The sequence below is a fragment of the Cherax quadricarinatus genome, chromosome 86 (assembly GCF_038502225.1).
Source record: "Cherax quadricarinatus isolate ZL_2023a chromosome 86, ASM3850222v1, whole genome shotgun sequence".
Taxonomy (NCBI): Eukaryota; Metazoa; Arthropoda; class Malacostraca; order Decapoda; family Parastacidae; genus Cherax; species Cherax quadricarinatus.
This window is the reverse complement of record NC_091377.1, coordinates 9472635-9495203: the sequence shown is the minus strand read 5'-3', so window position 1 is coordinate 9495203 and position 22569 is coordinate 9472635. Positions and strand designations below refer to the sequence as shown.

Genomic DNA, 22569 nt, shown 5'->3' with positions numbered 1-22569 from the left:
TTCCTCCCTGACTCCCCAGGTAAGGTTGTACTAACACTTGTCCTCCCTGACTCCCCAGGTAAGGTTGTACTAACACTTTTCCTCCCTGACTCCCCAGGTAAGGTTGTACTAACACTTTTCCTCCCTGACTCCCCAGGTAAGGTTGTACTAACACTTGTCCTCCCTGACTCCCCAGGTAAGGTTGTACTAACACTTTTCCTCCCTGACTTCCCAGGTAAGGTTGTACTAACACTTGTCCTCCCTGACTCCCCAGGTAAGGTTGTACTAACACTTGTCCTCCCTGACTCCCCAGGTAAGGTTGTACTAACACTTGTCCTTCCTGACTACCCCAGGTAAGGTTGTACTAACACTTGTCCTCCCTGACTACCCCAGGTAAGGTTGTACTAACACTTGTCCTCCCTGACTCCCCAGGTAAGGTTGTACTAACACTTGTCCTTCCTGACTACCCCAGGTAAGGTTGTACTAACAGTTGTCCTCCCTGGCTCCCCAGGTAAGGTTGTACTAACACTTGTCCTCCCTGGCTCCCCAGGTAAGGTTGTACTAACACTTGTCCTTCCTGACTACCCCAGGTAAGGTTGTACTAACATTTGTCCTCCCTGGCTCCCCAGGTAAGGTTGTACTAACACTTGTCCTCCCTGACTCCCCAGGTAAGGTTGTACTAACACTTGTCCTTCCTGACTACCCCAGGTAAGGTTGTACTAACACTTGTCCTCCCTGGCTCCCCAGGTAAGGTTGTACCATACTTGGAGTTTACCGTGGCACACGCCTCCATGTTGACCATCCTAGCCATCTCTGTGGAGCGGTACAGAGCCATCTGTCACCCGCTGACCGCTGCTGCCACCTGCAGTAGGGCCCGTGCTGCTGCCGCCTGTCTCCTGGTCTGGCTCCTGGCCACCTCAATCACCAGGTCTGTACTAACCTTGTCGCTGCGGGTCGAGGCGCGGCTCCTGGCCCCGCTTCGCAGCTACCATTGTATTGTTACTGTATTCGTGTTTCTACCATACCGATTTTCGTATTATCCGTGTGTGTTATAAAGCTCATATGTATTATTTATTTTTTTTCCTCAGTTAAGTCCTCATTCAGATTGTTTCATTCTTTAATCAATCTTATGCTGAAATACCGTGTTTTCCGGCATATAAGGCGCACTTATTTTCCCCCACAAGTCTTGGAAAATCAGCCTGCGTCTTATATGCCTATGGTGAGGGTCAAGTGTAGTCTTTATGTTACGCTTTAACAGTTGTTTACTAACGTTACGTGACAACGGATAGGTAACATCGTCTTCTATGTCACATACAAACGTGCGCTTTATATGCCCAAAAATACTGTATTTTCTAACATTCCTATGAGTGCTAGTTTCACTTCTATCTGCACTTCATTTCTTTCCGGACGCATCGTCTCGAAAAGTCTTTGACTGTCCGAGTGTTTTTAACATGATCATGTCTTGCAGGTTCACGTCTCCAGTGTTGTAAGAGTTTAATTAGTCATTTCTCTTAGCTCCTGGATTAGTCTCTTAGCAAAACTCTGGATTTTCTGGAATGTTTGAGACGGTGAGGGTTCCATGCTGGTGGTGCGTACTCTGTAAGAGGTCTGACATGGGTCGTAAAACTGATCTTGTTATTGAGCTGGTGTGCGCCTCCAGTGATATGCTCGTTGTTATACTTACCTCTCGATCTCTACCCTTCTTTAAGACTTGAAACCACTGTCTTCCCAGTCTGCTTTTCGTATCTGTTCTTCCCAAATGTTCACAGTCTTGCTCGTGACAGGGTTAAGAGGCGCCTGAGTTTCCCTGTCTCCTAATATCATGATTTTCTCCTATAATCTACCTTGTCCATAATTATCATCACATTTGCTTTGTCTGTTTTGTAAGGTGAAGTCCAGGATCTTTACTTAATTCATGGTATAACTTAACAAATATTAGATGACAGTTATGTTGCAGAAGTCTGAGGACAATTGTTTGTGGGAAATGCTCAGCATAACAAGCAGCTTTCTATATAGTAGTATGTCATTGATGTCAGCTATGGTCTGTATACCTTGTGCATGTACTTGTATACCTTGTACATGTACTTGTATACCTTGTACATGTACTTGTATACCTTGTACATGTACTTGTATACCTTGTACATGTACTGGTATACCTTGTACATGTACTGGTATACCTTGTACATGTACTTGTATACCTTGTACATGTACTTGTATACCTTGTACATGTACTTGTATACCTTGTACATGTACTGGTATACCTTGTACATGTACTGGTATACCTTGTACATGTACTGGTATACCTTGTACATGTACTTGTATACCTTGTACATGTACTTGTATACCTTGTACATGTACTTGTATACCTTGTACATGTACTTGTATACCTTGTACATGTACTTGTATACCTTGTACATGTACTGGTAGTAAATAAAGATATTATTATTATTATGATTATTATTATTATTATTATTATTATTATTATTATTATTATTATTATTATTATTATTATTATTATTATTATTATTATTACACTACCTAAATCTACTCTCATAATATATTTCAACTGTTCAAGTTAGCAATATTAAAGTAAGCTCGTTAATAAAGCTGTGTTTAGTGCGATATTTTAGCAAATACTATTTAAAAATCACATTTAAACTTAAACATCACTTGAGAACCCTTCACAGTACACGGTGTGCAATTTCCAATGCAACATTTCAATTGCACTTGCATTATATAGAAGCATTATAAGAGGTGTGTTTATGAACGGTAAGATATAATATAAATTACTAATATATATATATATGTGATATATATAGACATGGGTAACCTTGGGATATTTTAAATAGACAAAAAGTACAATATCGTGACTGGAACAATGTATAAATAACACGGACTATTTACAATAATGATAACAGTTATTTCTACCAGTACATGTACAAGGTATACCAGTACATGTACAAGGTATACAAGTACATGTACAAGGTATACCAGTACATGTACAAGGTATACCAGTACATGTACAAGGTATACCAGTACATGTACAAGGTATACCAGTACATGTACAAGGTACACAAGTACATGTACAAGGTATACCAGTACATGTACAAGGTATACCAGTACATATACAAGGTATACCAGTACATGTACAAGGTATACCAGTACATGTACAAGATATACCAGTACAGGTACAAGGTATACCAGTACATGTACAAGGTATACCAGTACATGTACAAGGTATACCAGTACATGTACAAGGTATACCAGTACATGTACAAGGTATACCAGTACATGTACAAGGTATACCAGTACATGTACAAGGTATACCAGTACATGTACAAGGTATACCAGTACATGTACAAGGTATACCAGTACATGTACAAGGTATACCAGTACATGTACAAGGTATACAAGTACATGTACAAGGTATACCAGTACATGTACAAGGTATACAAGTACATGTACAAGGTATACCAGTACATGTACAAGGTATACCAGTACATGTACAAGGTATACCAGTACATGTACAAGGTATACCAGTACATGTACAAGGTATACCAGTACATGTACAAGGTATACCAGTACATGTACAAGATATACCAGTATATGTACAAGGTATACCAGTACATGTACAAGGTATACCAGTACATGTACAAGGTATACCAGTACATGTACAAGATATACCAGTACATGTACAAGGTATACAAGTACATGTACAAGGTATACAAGCACATGTACAAGGTATACAAGCACATGTACAAGGTATACCAGTACATGTACAAGGTATACAAGCACATGTACAAGGTATACAAGTACATGTACAAGGTATACAAGTACATGTACAAGGTATACAAGCACATGTACAAGATATACCAGTACATGTACAAGGTATACCAGTACATGTACAAGGTATACAAGCACAGTGTTCAGTGGTCAGTTGGAGTGTTCAGTGGTCAGTCGTCACGTGAGGTCACAGACCCTGAGCTGCTTTGGGGATTAGCGTGGACGGTTACAAAGCATGGCTTGCTTCTGCAGTGTTTTAAAAACTGAGGTTGGAGAGTTGAAGGAGGAGGTCTTGCTTCTCCAGGAGGAGATTAGGAGGCTGAAGGTCCACCTCAATGGGCCTGGGAGAGAGTGTGAGGTGGTTGGAGATGTGGGGAATGAGGCTTCTAGCAGTGAGGTGCAGTCTGTCTCTCACTGTGAGGAGGCTGTAGGTGGGGAGGTAGCAACGGCTACCAGCAGTGAGGTGCAGCCCAGCACCTGCTACAAGTGGCGAGTTGTTCACAGTAATGGGAGGCGCATCAGAGTAAGGAAAGTTAAGAGTGAAGATCTGAAGGTAGGAAATCGCTTCTCTGTTCTCCAGGATGAATGTACTTCAGTGGCCAGTGAAGGTAAGGGTACTACTGCCCCTGCTAATGAAGGTAAGCGCATTCTTGTGGTTGGTGACTCTCAGGTAAGATATGTTGACCGTGCTTTTTGTAATAGGAATAAGAAGATGAGAGATAGAGTGTGCTTCCCTGGAGCTGGTGTTGGGGACATTGTCAACAGGCTGGATAATATCATGTCAGGTAATGGGAACAAGCCCATTATCTGTCTCAGTGCTGGTGGAAATGATATTGGGAAGGGTAGGAGAGAAGAGCTGCTAGATAAGTACAGGTCAGCTATAGATTTCATTAAGTCTAAGGGAGGGATCCCAATCATATGTAGCATCTTGCCTAGAAGGGGAGTAGGAAATGAATGGTTGTCTAGGGCAATTGGTGTAAATTGCTGGCTAGACAGATACTGCAAGGAACTTGCAATCCCATTCATTGACAACTGGAACAACTTTTATGGCAAACATGATATGTATGCAAGGGATGGGGTACATCTCTCTGGGGCAGGGGTGGTAGCACTTGCAGACTCGATTGAGAAGGCCATTGGTGAAATGCCTATGATTTTAAACTGATGGAAGATAGAGGTATGGGTGTGTGTGGGAAACAAGCAGGTTGCAACACTAGGGTTGGAAACAGTAAATGTATAAAAGGCATTCAGCATGAAGTTATAAATAAAGACAATAGAACAGGTCAGCAAACAAAGGGGGACAGCAGAGGGCAGCAAGGGACTAGCTCCCTTAAGGTTTACTATACTAATAGCAGGAGTGTTAGAAATAAGATAGATGAGCTAAGATTAATTGCAAGTGCAGGAAACATAGATATTATTGCTATAACAGAGACCTGGCTCAATCTGAAAGATAGAGAGATGCCCTCTGAATGTCACATACAAGGCTATAAATTATTCCACACTGACAGGGTCAACAGGAAAGGTGGTGGAGTAGCGATGTATGTCAGAGACAATTTAAATTGTTGTGTTAGACAAGATATTAAATTAGAAGCGTCAGCCACTGAATCTGTTTGGTTACAGCTTCTCGAGGGCCGAGAAAAACTAATTTTGGGTGTGATTTACAGGGCCCCAAATCTTGATAGGGAGTGCAGTAAACTTCTATGGGACGAAATTCGTAAGGCATCTACATACGAAAATGTTGTGCTAATGGGAGATTTCAACTATAGACAGATTGACTGGAGCAATTTGACAGGAAATTTAGAGTCGGGTGACTTTCTTGATTCGATCCAGGATTGTTTTTTAAAACAGTTTGTGACAGAGCCAACTAGGGGAAATAACCTCCTTGACTTGGTTCTTGCCAGTAGGGAAACACTAATTAATAATCTTGAGGTTAATGATGAGCTTGGGGAGAGTGATCACAAATCACTCAGTTTTAACATATTATGGAATTCCCCTAATAATGGCAATCAAGTCTCCGTCCCTGACTTTCGCTTGGCTGATTTCATAGGACTGAAAAATTACTTAGGTGGGCTGAACTGGAATGACCTGACTAAGGGTCAGGTAGGTGGTGATGGTTGCCGATATGATGCTTTCCAGGGCATAGTTCTAGCTGCTCAGTCAAATTATGTTCCAAATAGGGAAATCAGATCAAACAAAAATGATCCTAAATGGATGAACAATAGATTAAAATATCTGATTGGTCAAAAGAGAGGCATATATAGGCAAATCAAAAGAGGAGAGGGGCAATTAAGAAATCGATATATTCAGTTAAAGAGAGAAATAAAAAAGGGAATTAGAAAAGCAAAAAGAGATTATGAGGTTAAAGTTGCAAGAGAATCGAAGACTAACCCAAAAGGATTCTTTCAGGTATACAGAAGTAAGATCAGGGACAAGATAGGCCCACTCAAAAGTTCCTCGGGTCAGCTCACTGACAGTGATAAGGAAATGTGTAGAATTTTTAACACATACTTCCTCTCAGTTTTTACACAGGAGGATACCAGTGATATTCCAGTAATGATAAATTATGTAGAACAGGACGATAATAAACTGTGCACTATTAGGGTCACAAGTGACATGGTCCTTAGGCAAATAGATAAATTAAAACCTAACAAATCCCCAGGCCCTGATGAACTGTATGCAAGGGTTCTAAAGGAATGTAAAGAGGAGCTTAGCACACCTTTGGCTAATCTTTTCAACATATCACTACAAACTGGCATGGTGCCAGATAAGTGGAAAATGGCAAATGTGATACCTATTTTCAAAACAGGTGACAGGTCCTTAGCTTCGAACTATAGACCAATAAGCCTAACCTCCATAGTGGGAAAATTTATGGAATCAATAATTGCCGAGGCAGTTCGTAGCCACCTTGAAAAGCATAAATTAATCAACGAATCTCAGCATGGTTTTACAAAGGGGCGTTCCTGCCTTACGAATTTATTAACTTTTTTCACTAAGGTATTTGAGGAGGTAGATCATGGTAATGAATATGATATTGTGTATATGGACTTCAGTAAGGCTTTTGACAGGGTCCCACATCAGAGACTATTGAGGAAAATTAAAGCACATGGAATAGGAGGAGAAATTTTTTCCTGGATAGAGGCATGGTTGACAAATAGGCAGCAGAGAGTTTGCATAAATGGGGAGAAATCAGAGTGGGGAAGCGTCACGAGCGGTGTTCCACAGGGGTCAGTGTTGGGCCCCCTGCTGTTCACAATCTACATAAACGACATAGATGAGGGCATAAAGAGCGACATCGGCAAGTTTGCCGATGACACCAAAATAGGCCGTCGAATTCATTCTGACGAGGACATTCGAGCACTCCAGGAAGATTTGAATAGACTGATGCAGTGGTCGGAGAAGTGGCAGATGCAGTTTAATATAGACAAATGCAAAGTTCTAAATGTTGGACAGGACAATAACCATGCCACATATAAACTAAATAATGTAGATCTTAATATTACGGATTGCGAAAAAGATTTAGGAGTTCTGGTTAGCAGTAATCTGAAACCAAGACAACAGTGCATAAGTGTTCGCAATAAAGCTAATAGAATCCTTGGCTTCATATCAAGAAGCATAAATAATAGGAGTCCTCAGGTTGTTCTTCAACTCTATACATCCTTGGTTAGGCCTCATTTAGATTATGCTGCACAGTTTTGGTCACCGTATTACAGAATGGATATAAATTCTCTGGAAAATGTACAAAGGAGGATGACAAAGATGATCCCATGTATCAAAAACCTTCCCTATGAGGATAGACTAAGGGCCCTGAAACTGCACTCTCTAGAAAGACGTAGAATTAGGGGGGATATGATTGAGGTGTATAAGTGGAAGACAGGAATAAATAAAGGGGATGTAAATAGTGTGCTGAAAATATCTAGCCTAGACAGGACTCGCAGCAATGGTTTTAAGTTGGAAAAATTCAGATTCAGGAAGGATATAGGAAAGTACTGGTTTGGTAATAGAGTTGTGGATGAGTGGAACAAACTCCCAAGTACCGTTATAGAGGCCAGAACGTTGTGTAGCTTTAAAAATAGGTTGGATAAATACATGAGTAGATGTGGGTGGGTGTGAGTTAGACCTGATAGCTTGTGCTAACAGGTCGGTTGCCGTGTTCCTCCCTTAAGTCAATGTGACCTGACCTGACTAGGTTGGGTGCATTGGCTTAAGCCGGTAGGAGACTTGGACCTGCCTCGCATGGGCCAGTAGGCCTTCTGCAGTGTTCCTTCGTTCTTATGTTCTTATGTTCTTAAACGTTTCGCCACACAGTGGCTTCATCAGTCCAATACAAAGAGGACTGATGAAGCCACTGTGTGGCGAAACGTTTCCTGAATAAAGATTTCCATATGCTGCATAAGTGTCTCAATCTTCAACTTGTCGGTTTTTCAAACCATTCATCACAACTGTCGGACACTGCAGCATCATGGGATCTTGTTACAAAGAATTCTTCAACACTTGTTCAACCTTTGGACGAAGACCTACTTCGACTAGTGGATGGTACCACTATGACCCCGCCTCCATCTGCTTCACGTCACCTCACTACAGTATATAAGCCACGTCTACGGCCCTATGCTGTACATTCTACAAGATTGATGGACTGAACACATCGACTCCAGGTTGAGGGACTGATTACCTCATTCTCCTCCACTCCTTACGCCTTCCTCTTTGTATTGGACTGATGAAGCCACTGTGTGGCGAAACGTTTCCTGAATAAAGATTTCCATATGCTGCATAAGTGTCTCAATCTTCAACTTGTCGGTTTTTCAAACCATTCATCACAACTGTCGGACACTGCAGCATCATGGGATCTTGTTACAATGAATTCTTCAACACTTGTTCAACCTTTGGACGAAGACCTACTTCGACTAGTGGATGGTACCACTATGACCCCGCCTCCATCTGCTTCACGTCACCTCACTACAGTATATAAGCCACGTCTACGGCCCTATGCTGTACATTCTACAAGACTGATGGACTGAACACATCGACTCCAGGTTGAGGGACTGATTACCTCATTCTCCTCCACTCCTTACGCCTTCCTCTTTGTATTGGACTGATGAAGCCACTGTGTGGCGAAACGTTTCCTGAATAAAGATTTCCATATGCTGCATAAGTGTCTCAATCTTCCACATGTACAAGGTATACAGACCATAGCTGACATCAGTAACATACTACTATATAGAAAGCTGCTTGTTATGTTGAGCATTTCCCGCAAATTAGGTCAGTTTTGTCCCAGGATGCGACCCACACCAGTCCACTAACACCCAGGATGCGACCCACACCAGACCACTAACACCCAGGATGCGACCCACACCAGTCCACTAACACCCAGGATGCGACCCACACTAGTCCACTAACACCCAGGATGCGACCCACACCAGTCCACTAACACCCAGGATGCGACCCACACCAGTCCACTAGCACCCAGGATGCGACCCACACCAGTCCACTAACACCCAGGATGCGACCCACACCAGTCCACTAACACCCAGGATGTGACCCACACCAGTCCACTAACACCCAGGATGCGACCCACACCAGTCCACTAACACCCAGGATGTGACCCACACCAGTCCACTAACACCCAGGATGTGACCCACACCAGTCCACTAACACCCAGGATGCGACCCACACCAGTCCACTAACACCCAGAATGCGACCCACACTAGTCCACTAACACCCAGGATGCGACCCACACCAGTCCACTAACACCCAGGATGCGACACACACCAGTCCACTAACACCCAGGATGCGACCCACACCAGTCCACTAACACCCAGGATGCGACCCACACCAGTCCACTAACACCCAGGATGCGACCCACACCAGTCCACTAACACCCAGGATGCGACCCACACTAGTCCACTAACACCCAGGATGCGACCCACACCAGTCCACTAACACCCAGGATGCGACCCACACCAGTCCACTAACACCCAGGATGCGACCCACACCAGTCCACTAACACCCAGGATGCGACCCACACTAGTCCACTAACACCCAGGATGCGACCCACACCAGTCCACTAACACCCAGGATGCGACCCACACCAGTCCACTAACACCCAGGATGTGACCCACACCAGTCCACTAACACCCAGGATGCGACCCACACCAGTCCACTAACACCCAGGATGCGACCCACACCAGTCCACTAACACCCAGGATGCGACCCACACCAGTCCACTAACATCCAGGATGCGACCCACACCAGTCCACTAACACCCAGGATGCGACCCACACCAGTCCACTAACATCCAGGATGCGACCCACACCAGTCCACTAACACCCAGGATGCGACCCACACCAGTCCACTAACACCCAGGATGCGACCCACACCAGTCCACTAACATCCAGGATGCGACCCACACCAGTCCACTAACACCCAGGATGCGACCCACACCAGTCCACTAACACCCAGGATGCGACCCACACCAGTCCACTAACACCCAGGATGTGACCCACACCAGTCCACTAACACCCAGGATGCGACCCACACTAGTCCACTAACACCCAGGATGCGACCCACACCAGTCCACTAACACCCAGGATGCGACCCACACCAGTCCACTAACACCCAGGATGCGACCCACACCAGTCCACTAACACCCAGGATGCGACCCACACCAGTCCACTAACACCCAGGATGCGACCCACACCAGTCCACTAACACCCAGGATGCGACCCACACCAGTCCACTAACACCCAGGATGCGACCCACACCAGCCCACTAACACCCAGGATGTGACCCACACCAGTCCACTAACACCCAGGATGCGACCCACACCAGTCCACTAACACCCAGGATGCGACCCACACCAGTCCACTAACACCCAGGATGCGACCCACACCAGTCCACTAACACCCAGGATGTGACCCACACCAGTCCACTAACACCCAGGATGTGACCCACACCAGTCCACTAACACCCAGGATGTGACCCACACCAGTCCACTAACACCCAGGATGCGACCCACACCAGTCCACTAACACCCAGGATGCCACCCACACCAGTCCACTAACACCCAGGATGTGACCCACACCAGTCCACTAACACCCAGGATGCGACCCACACTAGTCCACTAACACCCAGGATGCGACCCACACCAGTCCACTAACACCCAGGATGCGACCCACACCAGGTACCTATTAACGAAAGGCGTTCCCATGGATGACTGTCCTAACACTGGGTATTTACCTCATGTCATGGTATGGTAATGTATTATTCTATATTTCTGGGTGTATATTAATATATAGTCATTAGTAAGAGTACTTAATGTCCTCCCACAGTCCCGTAATCGCCCTCACTGAGTACACACACGTCAGGTACATCGACCAGTCCCTCGTACCTGTGTGTTTCACCAGGGTTGACAAACTCTGGGCCAAGGTTAGTACAAGTGGTTGTAAATCCATCCTGCCTGTCTGCCTGTTGTCTTGTACTCCTGCAGTCTGCCTGTTGTCTTGTACTCCTGCAGTCTGCCTGTTGTCTTGTACTCCTGCAGTCTGCCTGTTGTTTCGTACTCCTGCAGTCTGCCTGTTGCCTTGTACTTCTGCAGTCTCCCTGTTGTCTTGTACTCCTGCAGTCTGCCTGTTGTCTTGTACTCCTGCAGTCTGCCTGTTGTCTTGCACTTCTGCAGTCTGCCTGTTGTCTTGTACTCCTGCAGTCTGCCTGTTGCCTTGTACTTCTGCAGTCTGCCTGTTGTCTTGTACTCCTGCAGTCTGCCTGTTGTCTTGTACTCCTGCAGTCTGCCTGTTGTCTTGTACTCCTGCAGTCTGCCTGTTGTTTCGTATTCCTGCAGTCTGCCTGTTGCCTTGTACTTCTGCAGTCTCCCTGTTGTCTTGTACTCCTGCAGTCTGCCTGTTGCCTTGTACTTCTGCAGTCTCCCTGTTGTCTTGTACTCCTGCAGTCTGCCTGTTGTCTTGTACTTCTGCAGTCTGCCTGTTGTTTCGTACTCCTGCAGTCTGCCTGTTGTCTTGTACTTCTGCAGTCTGCCTGTTGTCTTGTACTCCTGCAGTCTGCCTGTTGCCTTGTACTTCTGCAGTCTACCTATTGCCTTGTACTCGTGCTGTTGCCTTGTACTCGTGCTGTTGCCTTGTACTCGTGCTGTTGCCATGTACTCTTACTGCCTGTTGCTTCGTGCTGTATATTGCCTTGTTCTCGTGCTGTTGCCTTGTACTTTTGTTACCTTGTATTGTCTGTTGTCTAGTACTCGTGCTGTTGCCTTGTACTTCTGTTGAATTGTACTTCTGTTGCCTTGTACTGTCTGTTGCCTAGTACTTCTGTTGCCTTGTACTCTTGCTACTTGTTGCCTTGTACTCTTACTGCCTCTTTCCTTGTACTCGTGTTGTTGCCTTTTACTTCTGTCGCCTTGTACTCTTACTGCCTGTTGCCTTGTTCTCGCGCTGTTGCCTTGTACTTCTGTTGCCTTGTACTCTTACTGCCTGTTGCCTTGTTCTCGCGCTGTTGCCTTGTACTTCTGTTGCCTTGTACTCTTACTGCCTGTTGCCTTGTTCTCGCGCTGTTGCCTTGTACTTCTGTTGCCTTGTACTCTTATTGCCTTTTACCTTATACTCGTGTTGTTGTCTTGTACTCTTACTGCCTATTGCCTTGTACTCGTGCTGTTGCCTTGTACTCTTACTGCCTATTGCCTTGTACTCGTGTTGTTGCCTTGTACTCTTACTGCCTGTTGCCTTGTACTTGAGATTCCAGTAAGGGTCATACAGTACTTGGTGGAGGTCATCAGGTCTGGTCAAGGGAAGGGTAGCTCCCATTCCTTGAATCAAGAGCCCTCGTTATCCCCCGTATATGGGTGTTTTCTCCTGTACACGGGTATTTTTCCCTGTACACGGGTGTTTTTCCCTGTACACGGGTGTTTTCCCCTGTACACGGGTGTTTTTCCCTGTACACGGGTGTTTTCCCTTGTACACGGGTGTTTGTCCCTGTACATGGGTGTTTTCCCCTGTACACAGGTGTTTTCCCCTATACACAGGTGTTTTCCCCTGTACACGGGTGTTTTCCCTACACACGGGTGTTTACACACGGGTGTTTTACATGCACAGGGGTGTTTTCCCTGAAAACAGGTGTTCCAATACACAGGTGTTTTTTCCAATATACAGATTTTTTCCTTGAACACGGGAGTGTTCAGGGAACACGGGGGGTGCGCAGGGAACACTGTAGTGTTCAGGGAACACAGGGGTGCTCAAGGAACATGGGAGTGTTCCTTGAGAAAAGGCAATTTTTTCCAGTACACAGGTGTTTTTTCCAACACACAGGAATGTTCCTGGATCACAGGTGTTTTCCTTTAATACAGGTGTTTCTTTCCCTTCACACAGGTGTTCGTTGTGTCGTCCATGGTAATGTTATTCTTCCTGCCGCTGTTGGTGCTGCTGCTCCTCTACTGGAGGATAGCGAGGCAGTTGCTTATTGAGGACAAACAGCTGTGTAAGGATAAGCCCAACCCCAACCTCCAGGCTCGCAAACAGGTGTGTCAGACTCTCTTAGACCCCTAAACTCCAGGCTTGTAAACAGGTGCGCCTGACCTAGGAGCCAAAACCTCCAGGATTGTAAACAGGTGTGTCAGACTCTCTTAGACCCCTAAACTCCAGGCTTGTAAACAGGTGCGCCTGACCTAGGAGCCAAAACCTCCAGGATTGTAAACAGGTGTGTCAGACTCTCTTAGACCCCTAAACTCCAGGCTTGTAAACAGGTGTGTCAGACTCTCTTAGACCCCTAAACTCCAGGCTTGTAAACAGGTGTGTCTGACCTAGGAACCAAAATCTCCATGATTGTAAACAGGTGTGTCAGACTCTCTTAGACCCCTAAACTCCAGACTTGTAAACAGGTGTGTCAGACTCTCTTAGACCCCTAAACTCCAGACTTGTAAACAGGTGTGTCTGACCTAGGAACCAAAATCTCCATGATTATAAACAGGTGTGTCAGACCCTCAAAGACCCCTTACGGTAACAAGCCACACTGTTTCGCTCTCCTGGGCTTTTGGGTTTTACCTTCTATGCGTTTAGCGCTTAAATTTATTCAATATTATTAGTAGTATTAGTAGTAGTAGTATTTTATTATTACTACTACTAAACACGAGTGGAGATAAAGGTATATTACGAATACTTTCCCTAGTATTAGATCAATGGAATTTCGAGACTGTACTGTGGTACGTGCTGCGTCCACTACAGATTTTTAATTTATATTAACGTATGGAAAAATAAAGACATAAGCAATATAATGTGATCCTTTATTGACAACGTTGTTAATAAAGGTTTACATTAAACTTCTCTCTAATGAAGGTCAAGAGAGGCCTGAGCTTGCTACCATCTGCAGCTCATAAGACTGCCATCCCCACGAGCCCCTTTGAGGCGGGGTAGATGGCAGACCAGAGGCCTAGCTTCTCCCTACGAGCCCCGTGAGGGCGGGGAATGTGGCTAGGCCTGGGGACACTTGGTCCCAAAGATGAGGAGGTACTGTACCTCCTCCCATGGGAGACTTAAGTCTCGAGACACTCCCCAGATAGGGAGCCAAGGCCGGGTCACCACTACTTGGAAAAGACCCGGGCCGGGAGAATACCGGCGAATAAAAAAAAAATAAACTTCTTTTGTCTTGGTTTCCATTGTGTTTTATACCATTTATTTCCATATTAACATATTAGAGCAGAGAGGAGACCAGGAGCTGAGTTCTACTGCTGTAGCTGTGGAGAGATAATTACACTATAGACAATCCCACTTCCTAGAAACTATAATCATAAAAGGACTGAAATATATGATAAGGTACGCAGTGAAAGTAGTCTGATAGACTATTATAAAATGGTTGATAGATAGACCTCTAGATATTCATGATTTTAGAATAGTAATTGTATGATTTAGTGATGGCTATAGACGTAGTATGATTATTTAAAATGGCTGTAGACGAGGTATGATTATTTAGTGATGGCTATAGACGAGGTATGATTATTTAGTGATGGCTACGGTATAATTAAGTTGTACGAGGACAATGGTGTCAGTGGTTGAACGAGAAATAAAACTGAATAAAAGAAGGGGATAGTGAGAGGTACACGGTATAAACAAATGTTTGTGGGAAGAATGATCAAAATGAAAATACCGAGATATTGTCGGAATTATAGAACGTAATGCTATTATATGTATCAGAACTTTATGGGTGGAGGAGGAGGGAGGGTGTATGAGGGAGAAGAAATGATTGGTGGAATGATGAGGTGAAAAGAGAGGAAACGGCTTTATTTCGTAGAAAGATATACAAGTGTAAAATATATGGTGGATAAATGAATGACTGGGAGAGTGCAATACGAGAGTAACTGAGAAAATTTTGATATGTCAGTTTTTGAAAGGGATAAATAGGGTTAGGAAGAGTGGAAAGTAAGGAAAACATAGTAGTTAAGAAGACAGCGAATCAGATATTAGGAAGATGGAGAGACTGTTTTGGTAGGCTAGAAATAGATGATGAGACAAAGATTTCGTGTATGGAACAGGAAAGACTGGGATATTAGAAGGGAAGAGCCAGAAGTGGAGGACTGGATGAAGAAACTGGGTGAACCAGTAAAGATGAGCAGTTTGTTTGCAATATGTCAGATATGACCCCCGGAATTCTCTCCAGGTAAACTCCAGATATGAAAAATTTCTCAAAATATATCATCACAATGGTGGCGAGTGAATCCTGATTTAAGTAATTTGATCTTTTTGTCCACTTGGATTGAACCCGATTATCTTTCCTGTGATATTTAAAGATTTTTGAACTTCCCTCTATATATAGTAATATCAGTCATGGGAATGCAAGATAGAGAACGGATCATAAATTATGACTAATATTACTATATATAGGAGGAAGTTCAAAGCCAGTAAAATCACATAGAGGCAGCAATCAAGTTCGACAGTAATTCAAAGTGAAGCTTCACTTGCGTGGCCCGGTGGCCTGGTGGCTACAGCTTTCGCTTCACACACGGAGGGCCCGGGTTCGATTCCCGGAGGGGTGGAAACATTTCGACGTGTTTCCTTACACCTGTTGTCCTGTTCACCTAGCAACGAATAGGTACCTGGGTGTTAATCGACTGGTGTGGGTGGCATCCTGGGGGACAAGACTGAGGACCACAATGGAAATAAGTTAGACAGTCCTCGATGACGCACTGACTTTCATGGATTATCCTGGGTGGCTAACCCTCCAGGGTTAAAAATCCAAAGAAAATCTTATCTAGCATGTAATTCCTGCAAAAAATGAAGTCATGGTACATGTGCAAATATCCAGCAGTCCTCCACTAATGATATTAAAATAGGGAAATATTTTACGGTCTGCCCAAGCAACACACACCTGTAGAGACAAATTTTATTTATACAAAAAGAGAGAAACACCAAAAAAAATTTTTTTGGATAATTTGGCAATGTTGTGTAACAGTTGGGAAATTAGAGAGAGTGAGTCAGCTGGTGCTGTCACCCCTGGTGCTGTCACCCCTGGTGCTGTCACCCCTGGTGCTGTCACCCCTGGTGCTGTCACCCCTGGTGCTGTCACCCCTGGTGCTGTCACCCCTGGTGCTGTCACCCCTGGTGCTGTCACCCCTGGTGCTGTCACCCCTGGTGCTGTCACCCCTGGTGCTGTCACCCCTGGTGCTGTCACCCCTGGTGCTGTCACCCCTGGTGCTATCACCCCTGGTGCTGTCACCCCTGGTGCTGTCACCCCTGGTGCTGTCACCCCTGGTGCTGTCACCCCTGGTGCTGACACCCCTGGTGCTATCACCCCTGGTGCTGTCACCCCTGGTGCTGACACCCCTGGTGCTATCACCCCTGGTGCTGTCACCCCTGGTGCTGTCACCCCTGGTGCTGTCACCCCTGGTGCTGTCACCCCTGGTGCTGTCACCCCTGGTGCTGTCACCCCTGGTGCTGTCTTAAAAGACAGTACATATAATTTTTACCACTGAATATATCATTGCTTAGTTAATCTTAAGTTAATTTTAAGCTGCCCATAATGCTCTGCATACAAGGGCCTTTTGGCATATACACCCAATCAATATATTTCTTTGTACAACTATGAACCATGTCCAAATAAAAATAAATAAATAAATAAATAATAAATACAAGACAGTACACCAGACAGATAGTTGTTCTGGTACTGAAGAAGTAAGAACCAAGACACAAGATCCAGAAATACAATATAGTGATGCTGCTGGAGATGGAAAAAGGGGGATGATGATGATACATTACCGGTAGAAATTGGTGGTGGCAGGAAAAACTGCACCAGTAGGGAACCCAGCTACACAAAAAATCCTGGTAAACAGAAATGCCACCACCTCATGACCCAAGGAGTATGCAACTGTTTTTTTTAATGTATTTCGCCCTGAAATGTGTTATTTATTAGTACATGAAAAACAATGTTACAACACATACTGTCAGACACACTATTTAAAAGAAACAACCAAGCCACTCCAGAGATAGATTTTTCAGTGCCTGAAACAAAATGGTAGGAAATGACAGAAATATTACACCACCTCGGATCACTACTGGAGTGAAAACAGTCAGCGGCCTCCACTCCAGAACAACCGTTATTAGTTCCAGCAAATAAAGCCTCCCTATATACCATCAATGTGACAACATTTGTATTTGTAAATATACAGTCTAAAGTCATCAACAAACAAATTATCTTTCATCAATGGACTGCTCACAGAGTCAAATGCAATATTTGCGACTTTCACAAAGATCCACACAAAGGATCACATTGGCAATGAAATATCTTGTTCCTGGGGGATTTCAACTTAAGATACCTAAAATGGAGGAATGTGGCAAAAGTTTTGGCAAAGATAACCCCAGGAAGCAGCTCAGATGAAAATTCACGCTCACAAGAGCTATTAAATCTCTGCAACATACTCACCTTAAGCCAGAAAATAGTAGAGCCAACAAGACTAGAAAACACACTTGACCTTATCTTCCCTAATAATGATGATCTGGTGTGAAATGTAACAGTATCAAAGACTCGGATCACAACATAACAGAAGTACAGACATGTATATGCTGGGCTCCTGGCTAACAAGATAAGATTAGTTATGAAGGAGCTTCACCAAATTTAGCTTCAATAACAGGAACATAGAGTGGGATCAAGTTAACAATGTCCTAAATGAAACAAGCTGGGAAGATATCCTAAACAACACGGATCTGAACCTTTGCCTAGAAAGAATTAACTCTGCTCAAGGCACATTATCCTAAGGAAAAGGAAGAGTAAATGTAAACTAGATAGAGACGCTCCCTCTACAGTCGAAGGTGAAGAATCACAGAGCTGCTCAAATGGGCCAGTATGTCTGAAATACAGAAGGAAGCACTGGCCAGAGAAATAGAAAATATCGAACTTAAGCTTAAGGGGTCATACAGAAGACAAGAAACACAGAAAGAACTTAAAGCCATAAATGAAATTAGAAAGAAAAATATTTCTTTTTCTTACTCCAAATCTACGACAAAAACCACATCCAGTGGTTAACGAGATGGAACTTACACAGATGACAGCAAAGAAATGAGTGAGATACTGCAGTCCCAATACGACTCAGCGTTTAGTGAGCAGTTAACCAGACTAAGGGTCGACAAACTATTTTTTTTTTTTTGACAGAAACTCAAAATTTTGTTAGTTCAAGAATTTCTGATATAATCCTAACACCACAGGACTTTGAAAAAGCAATAAATGGCCTGGCCATGCACTCTGCCCCAGGCCCAGGCTCCTGGAACTCCGTGTTCATTAAGAACAGCAAGAAGCCCCTGTCACGTGCCTTAAATATCCTGTGGAGAGGAAGCATAGACATCATCCCAGTCACTAAAAACAACGGATATAACCCCACTCCACAAAGGAGGAAGTAACACGATTGTAAAGAATTGCAGACCGAAAGCACTAATGTCCCACATAAAAATCTTTGAAAGGGTTCTAAGAAGTAAGATCGCCAACCACTTGGATACCCAACAGTTGCACAACCCAGGGCAGCACGGGTTTAGAGCAGCACACTCCTGCCTTTCACAACTACTGGAACACTATGACATGGTCTTGGATGCTCTGGAGGACAAATAAATTACAGATGAAGTATACAAAGACTTTGCGAAAGCCTTCAACAAATGTGATCATGGTGTAATAGCACACAAAATTCATGATAAAGGAATAACAGGAAAAATTGGTAGATGGATCTATAACCTAATAAAAATAACACAAAGAGTAATATTAAAAAGTGTAAAGTCTAAGGCAGCCACAGTGAAAAGCTCTGATCCACAAGGTACAGTATTCACTCCCATTCTTGTCCTCATCCTCATATCTGACATAGAGATGTAAACCATAGCACTGTGTCCTCCTTTGCTGATGCTACCAGAATTTACATGACAGTGTCATTCATTGAGGACACTTCAGATCTCCAAGTGGACATTAACCAAGTCCCTAAATGTGCCTCAGAAAACAATACAAAGTTCAATAAAGACAAATTTTAATTACTCCACTATGGAAATCTCGAGGAAATAAAAATTGGAACAAAGTATAAAACAAATGCTAACCACACAATGGGGCGAGAAACTAAAGTGAAAAACCTGGGAGTGATAATGTCAGAATTTTACTTTCAAAGATCACAACAAAGTTGCTACCGCATCTGCTAGGAAAATGATAGGATGGATAATGAGAATCTTCAAAACCAGGGATGCCAAGCCCATGATGATTCTCTTCTAATGGCTTGTTTTCTCTAGGCTGGAGTACTGCTGTACACTAACGGCCCCTTTCAAAGCAGGTGAAATTGCAAACCTGGAGAATATAATATATAAAGAACTTTCACTTGGCCTGTACTCCTTGGAACGCAAGCTAGAAGATACATGATAATATACCCTTTGAACATTTTAGAGGGACTAGTCTCAAATCTGCGCACGGAAATCACTCCCTACGACAACGAAAGACTCGGCAGGCAGCGCAACATCACCCCCCCCCATGAAAACCAGTACGATAAGTACGCTGAGAGACACCACAAAAAGTCCGAGGGGCCCAAGACTGTTCAACTGCCTCCCAGCATACATAAGAAGGATTACCAATAGACCCCTGGTTGCCTTTAAGAGGGAGCTGGACAGGCACCTAAAGTCAGTACCTGACCAACTGAGTTGTGGTTCGTACGTCGGTTTGTGTGTGGCAAGCAGTAACAGCCTGGTCGATCAGGCCCTGATAAACCACTAGGACTGATCATCGACCTGGCCGCGGGGGCGTTGACCCCCCGCAACACTCTCCAGGTATACTCCAGGACTTCCACTGGGGAACCAATCACCGTCATCAAGTGAAACAGAAAAGAGGTGAGTGAGTATATTATAATGACACAACCAGAGTCTGAGTGCATCCACTAATGGGCTCACAGTGATGAAATCATTTCGACAATCAATCTACCAAAGGGAGGCTACGTTGAAATGTCAGGTGGTTAATTAAAGCTTACAATATTGGAAGACCAGCTGGATTACACTTATACATCTTCCTCTGTATACTTTAACATGCTTTAAAGTTTGTATTCACCTATTTGTTGTTGCAGGGGTCAATCCACAGCTCCTGGCCCCGCCACTTGGTCGCTACTAGGTCCACACACTCCCTGCTTCACGAGTTATAGTGTTAATGATGGTGATGTGTTGTGGCAGGTGGTGGTGATGCTGGGCACAGTAGTGGTGGTGTTACTGATAGTGTTGTGTTGTGGCAGGTGGTGGTGATGCTGGGCACAGTAGTGGTGGTGTTACTGATAGTGTTGTGTTGTGGCAGGTGGTGGTGATGCTGGGCACAGTAGTGGTGGTGTTACTGATAGTGTTGTGTTGTGGCAGGTGGTGGTGATGCTGGGCACAGTAGTGGTGGTGTTACTGATAGTGTTGTGTTGTGGCAGGTGGTGGTGATGCTGGGCACAGTAGTGGTGGTGTTACTGATAGTGTTGTGTTGTGGCAGGTGGTGGTGATGCTGGGCACAGTAGTGGTGGTGTTACTGATAGTGTTGTGTTGTGGCAGGTGGTGGTGATGCTGGGCACAGTAGTGGTGGTGTTACTGATAGTGTTGTGTTGTGGCAGGTGGTGGTGATGCTGGGCACAGTAGTGGTGGTGTTACTGATAGTGTTGTGTTGTGGCAGGTGGTGGTGATGCTGGGCACAGTAGTGGTGGTGTTACTGATAGTGTTGTGTTGTGGCAGGTGGTGGTGATGCTGGGCACAGTAGTGGTGGTGTTACTGATGGTGTTGTGTTGTGGCAGGTGGTGGTGATGCTGGGCACAGTAGTGGTGGTGTTAATGATGGTGTTGTGTTGTGGCAGGTGGTGGTGATGCTGGGCACAGTAGTGGTGGTGTTACTGATAGTGTTGTGTTGTGGCAGGTGGTGGTGATGCTGGGCACAGTAGTGGTGGTGTTACTGATAGTGTTGTGTTGTGGCAGGTGGTGGTGATGCTGGGCACAGTAGTGGTGGTGTTACTGATAGTGTTGTGTTGTGGCAGGTGGTGGTGATGCTGGGCACAGTAGTGGTGGTGTTACTGATAGTGTTGTGTTGTGGCAGGTGGTGGTGATGCTGGGCACAGTAGTGGTGGTGTTAATGATGGTGTTGTGTTGTGGCAGGTGGTGGTGATGCTGGGCACAGTAGTGGTGGTGTTAATGGTGGTGTTGTGTTGTGGCAGGTGGTGGTGATGCTGGGCACAGTAGTGGTGGTGTTAATGGTGGTGTTGTGTTGTGGCAGGTGGTGGTGATGCTGGGCACAGTAGTGGTGGTGTTAATGGTGGTGTTGTGTTGTGGCAGGTGGTGGTGATGCTGGGCACAGTAGTGGTGGTGTTAATGATGGTGTTGTGTTGTGGCAGGTGGTGGTGATGCTGGGCACAGTAGTGGTGATGTTACTGATGGTGTTGTGTTGTGGCAGGTGGTGGTGATGCTGGGCACAGTAGTGGTGGTGTTACTGATAGTGTTGTGTTGTGGCAGGTGGTGGTGATGCTGGGCACAGTAGTGGTGGTGTTACTGATAGTGTTGTGTTGTGGCAGGTGGTGGTGATGCTGGGCACAGTAGTGGTGGTGTTACTGATAGTGTTGTGTTGTGGCAGGTGGTGGTGATGCTGGGCAGTAGTGGTGGTGTTACTGATAGTGTTGTGTTGTGGCAGGTGGTGGTGATGCTGGGCACAGTAGTGGTGGTGTTACTGATAGTGTTGTGTTGTGGCAGGTGGTGGTGATGTGTAGTGGTGGTGTTACTGATAGTGTTGTGTTGTGTGGTGGTGATGCTGGGCACAGTAGTGGTGGTGTTACTGATAGTGTTGTGTTGTGGCAGGTGGTGGTGATGCTGGGCACAGTAGTGGTGGTGTTACTGATAGTGTTGTGTTGTGGCAGGTGGTGGTGATGCTGGGCACAGTAGTGGTGGTGTTACTGATAGTGTTGTGTTGTGGCAGGTGGTGGTGATGCTGGGCACAGTAGTGGTGGTGTTACTGATAGTGTTGTGTTGTGGCAGGTGGTGGTGATGCTGGGCACAGTAGTGGTGGTGTTACTGATAGTGTTGTGTTGTGGCAGGTGGTGGTGATGCTGGGCACAGTAGTGGTGGTGTTACTGATAGTGTTGTGTTGTGGCAGGTGGTGGTGATGCTGGGCACAGTAGTGGTGGTGTTACTGATAGTGTTGTGTTGTGGCAGGTGGTGGTGATGCTGGGCACAGTAGTGGTGGTGTTACTGATAGTGTTGTGTTGTGGCAGGTGGTGGTGATGCTGGGCACAGTAGTGGTGGTGTTACTGATAGTGTTGTGTTGTGGCAGGTGGTGGTGATGCTGGGCACAGTAGTGGTGGTGTTACTGA

At 44.9% G+C, this 22569-nt stretch overlaps 1 protein-coding gene across 1 annotated transcript in view; it reads left to right on the top strand.

Moving 5' to 3' along the window:
* Nucleotides 1-22569, top strand: part of LOC128703007 (growth hormone secretagogue receptor type 1-like) — a 165049-nt gene that overhangs the window by 132901 nt on the left and 9579 nt on the right. The window contains exons 2-4 of the mRNA XM_053797545.2: nt 727-907; nt 11085-11181; nt 13128-13277. Coding sequence (XP_053653520.1) covers nt 727-907; nt 11085-11181; nt 13128-13277 — 428 coding nt within the window. The remainder of the gene's footprint in view (nt 1-726; nt 908-11084; nt 11182-13127; nt 13278-22569) is intronic.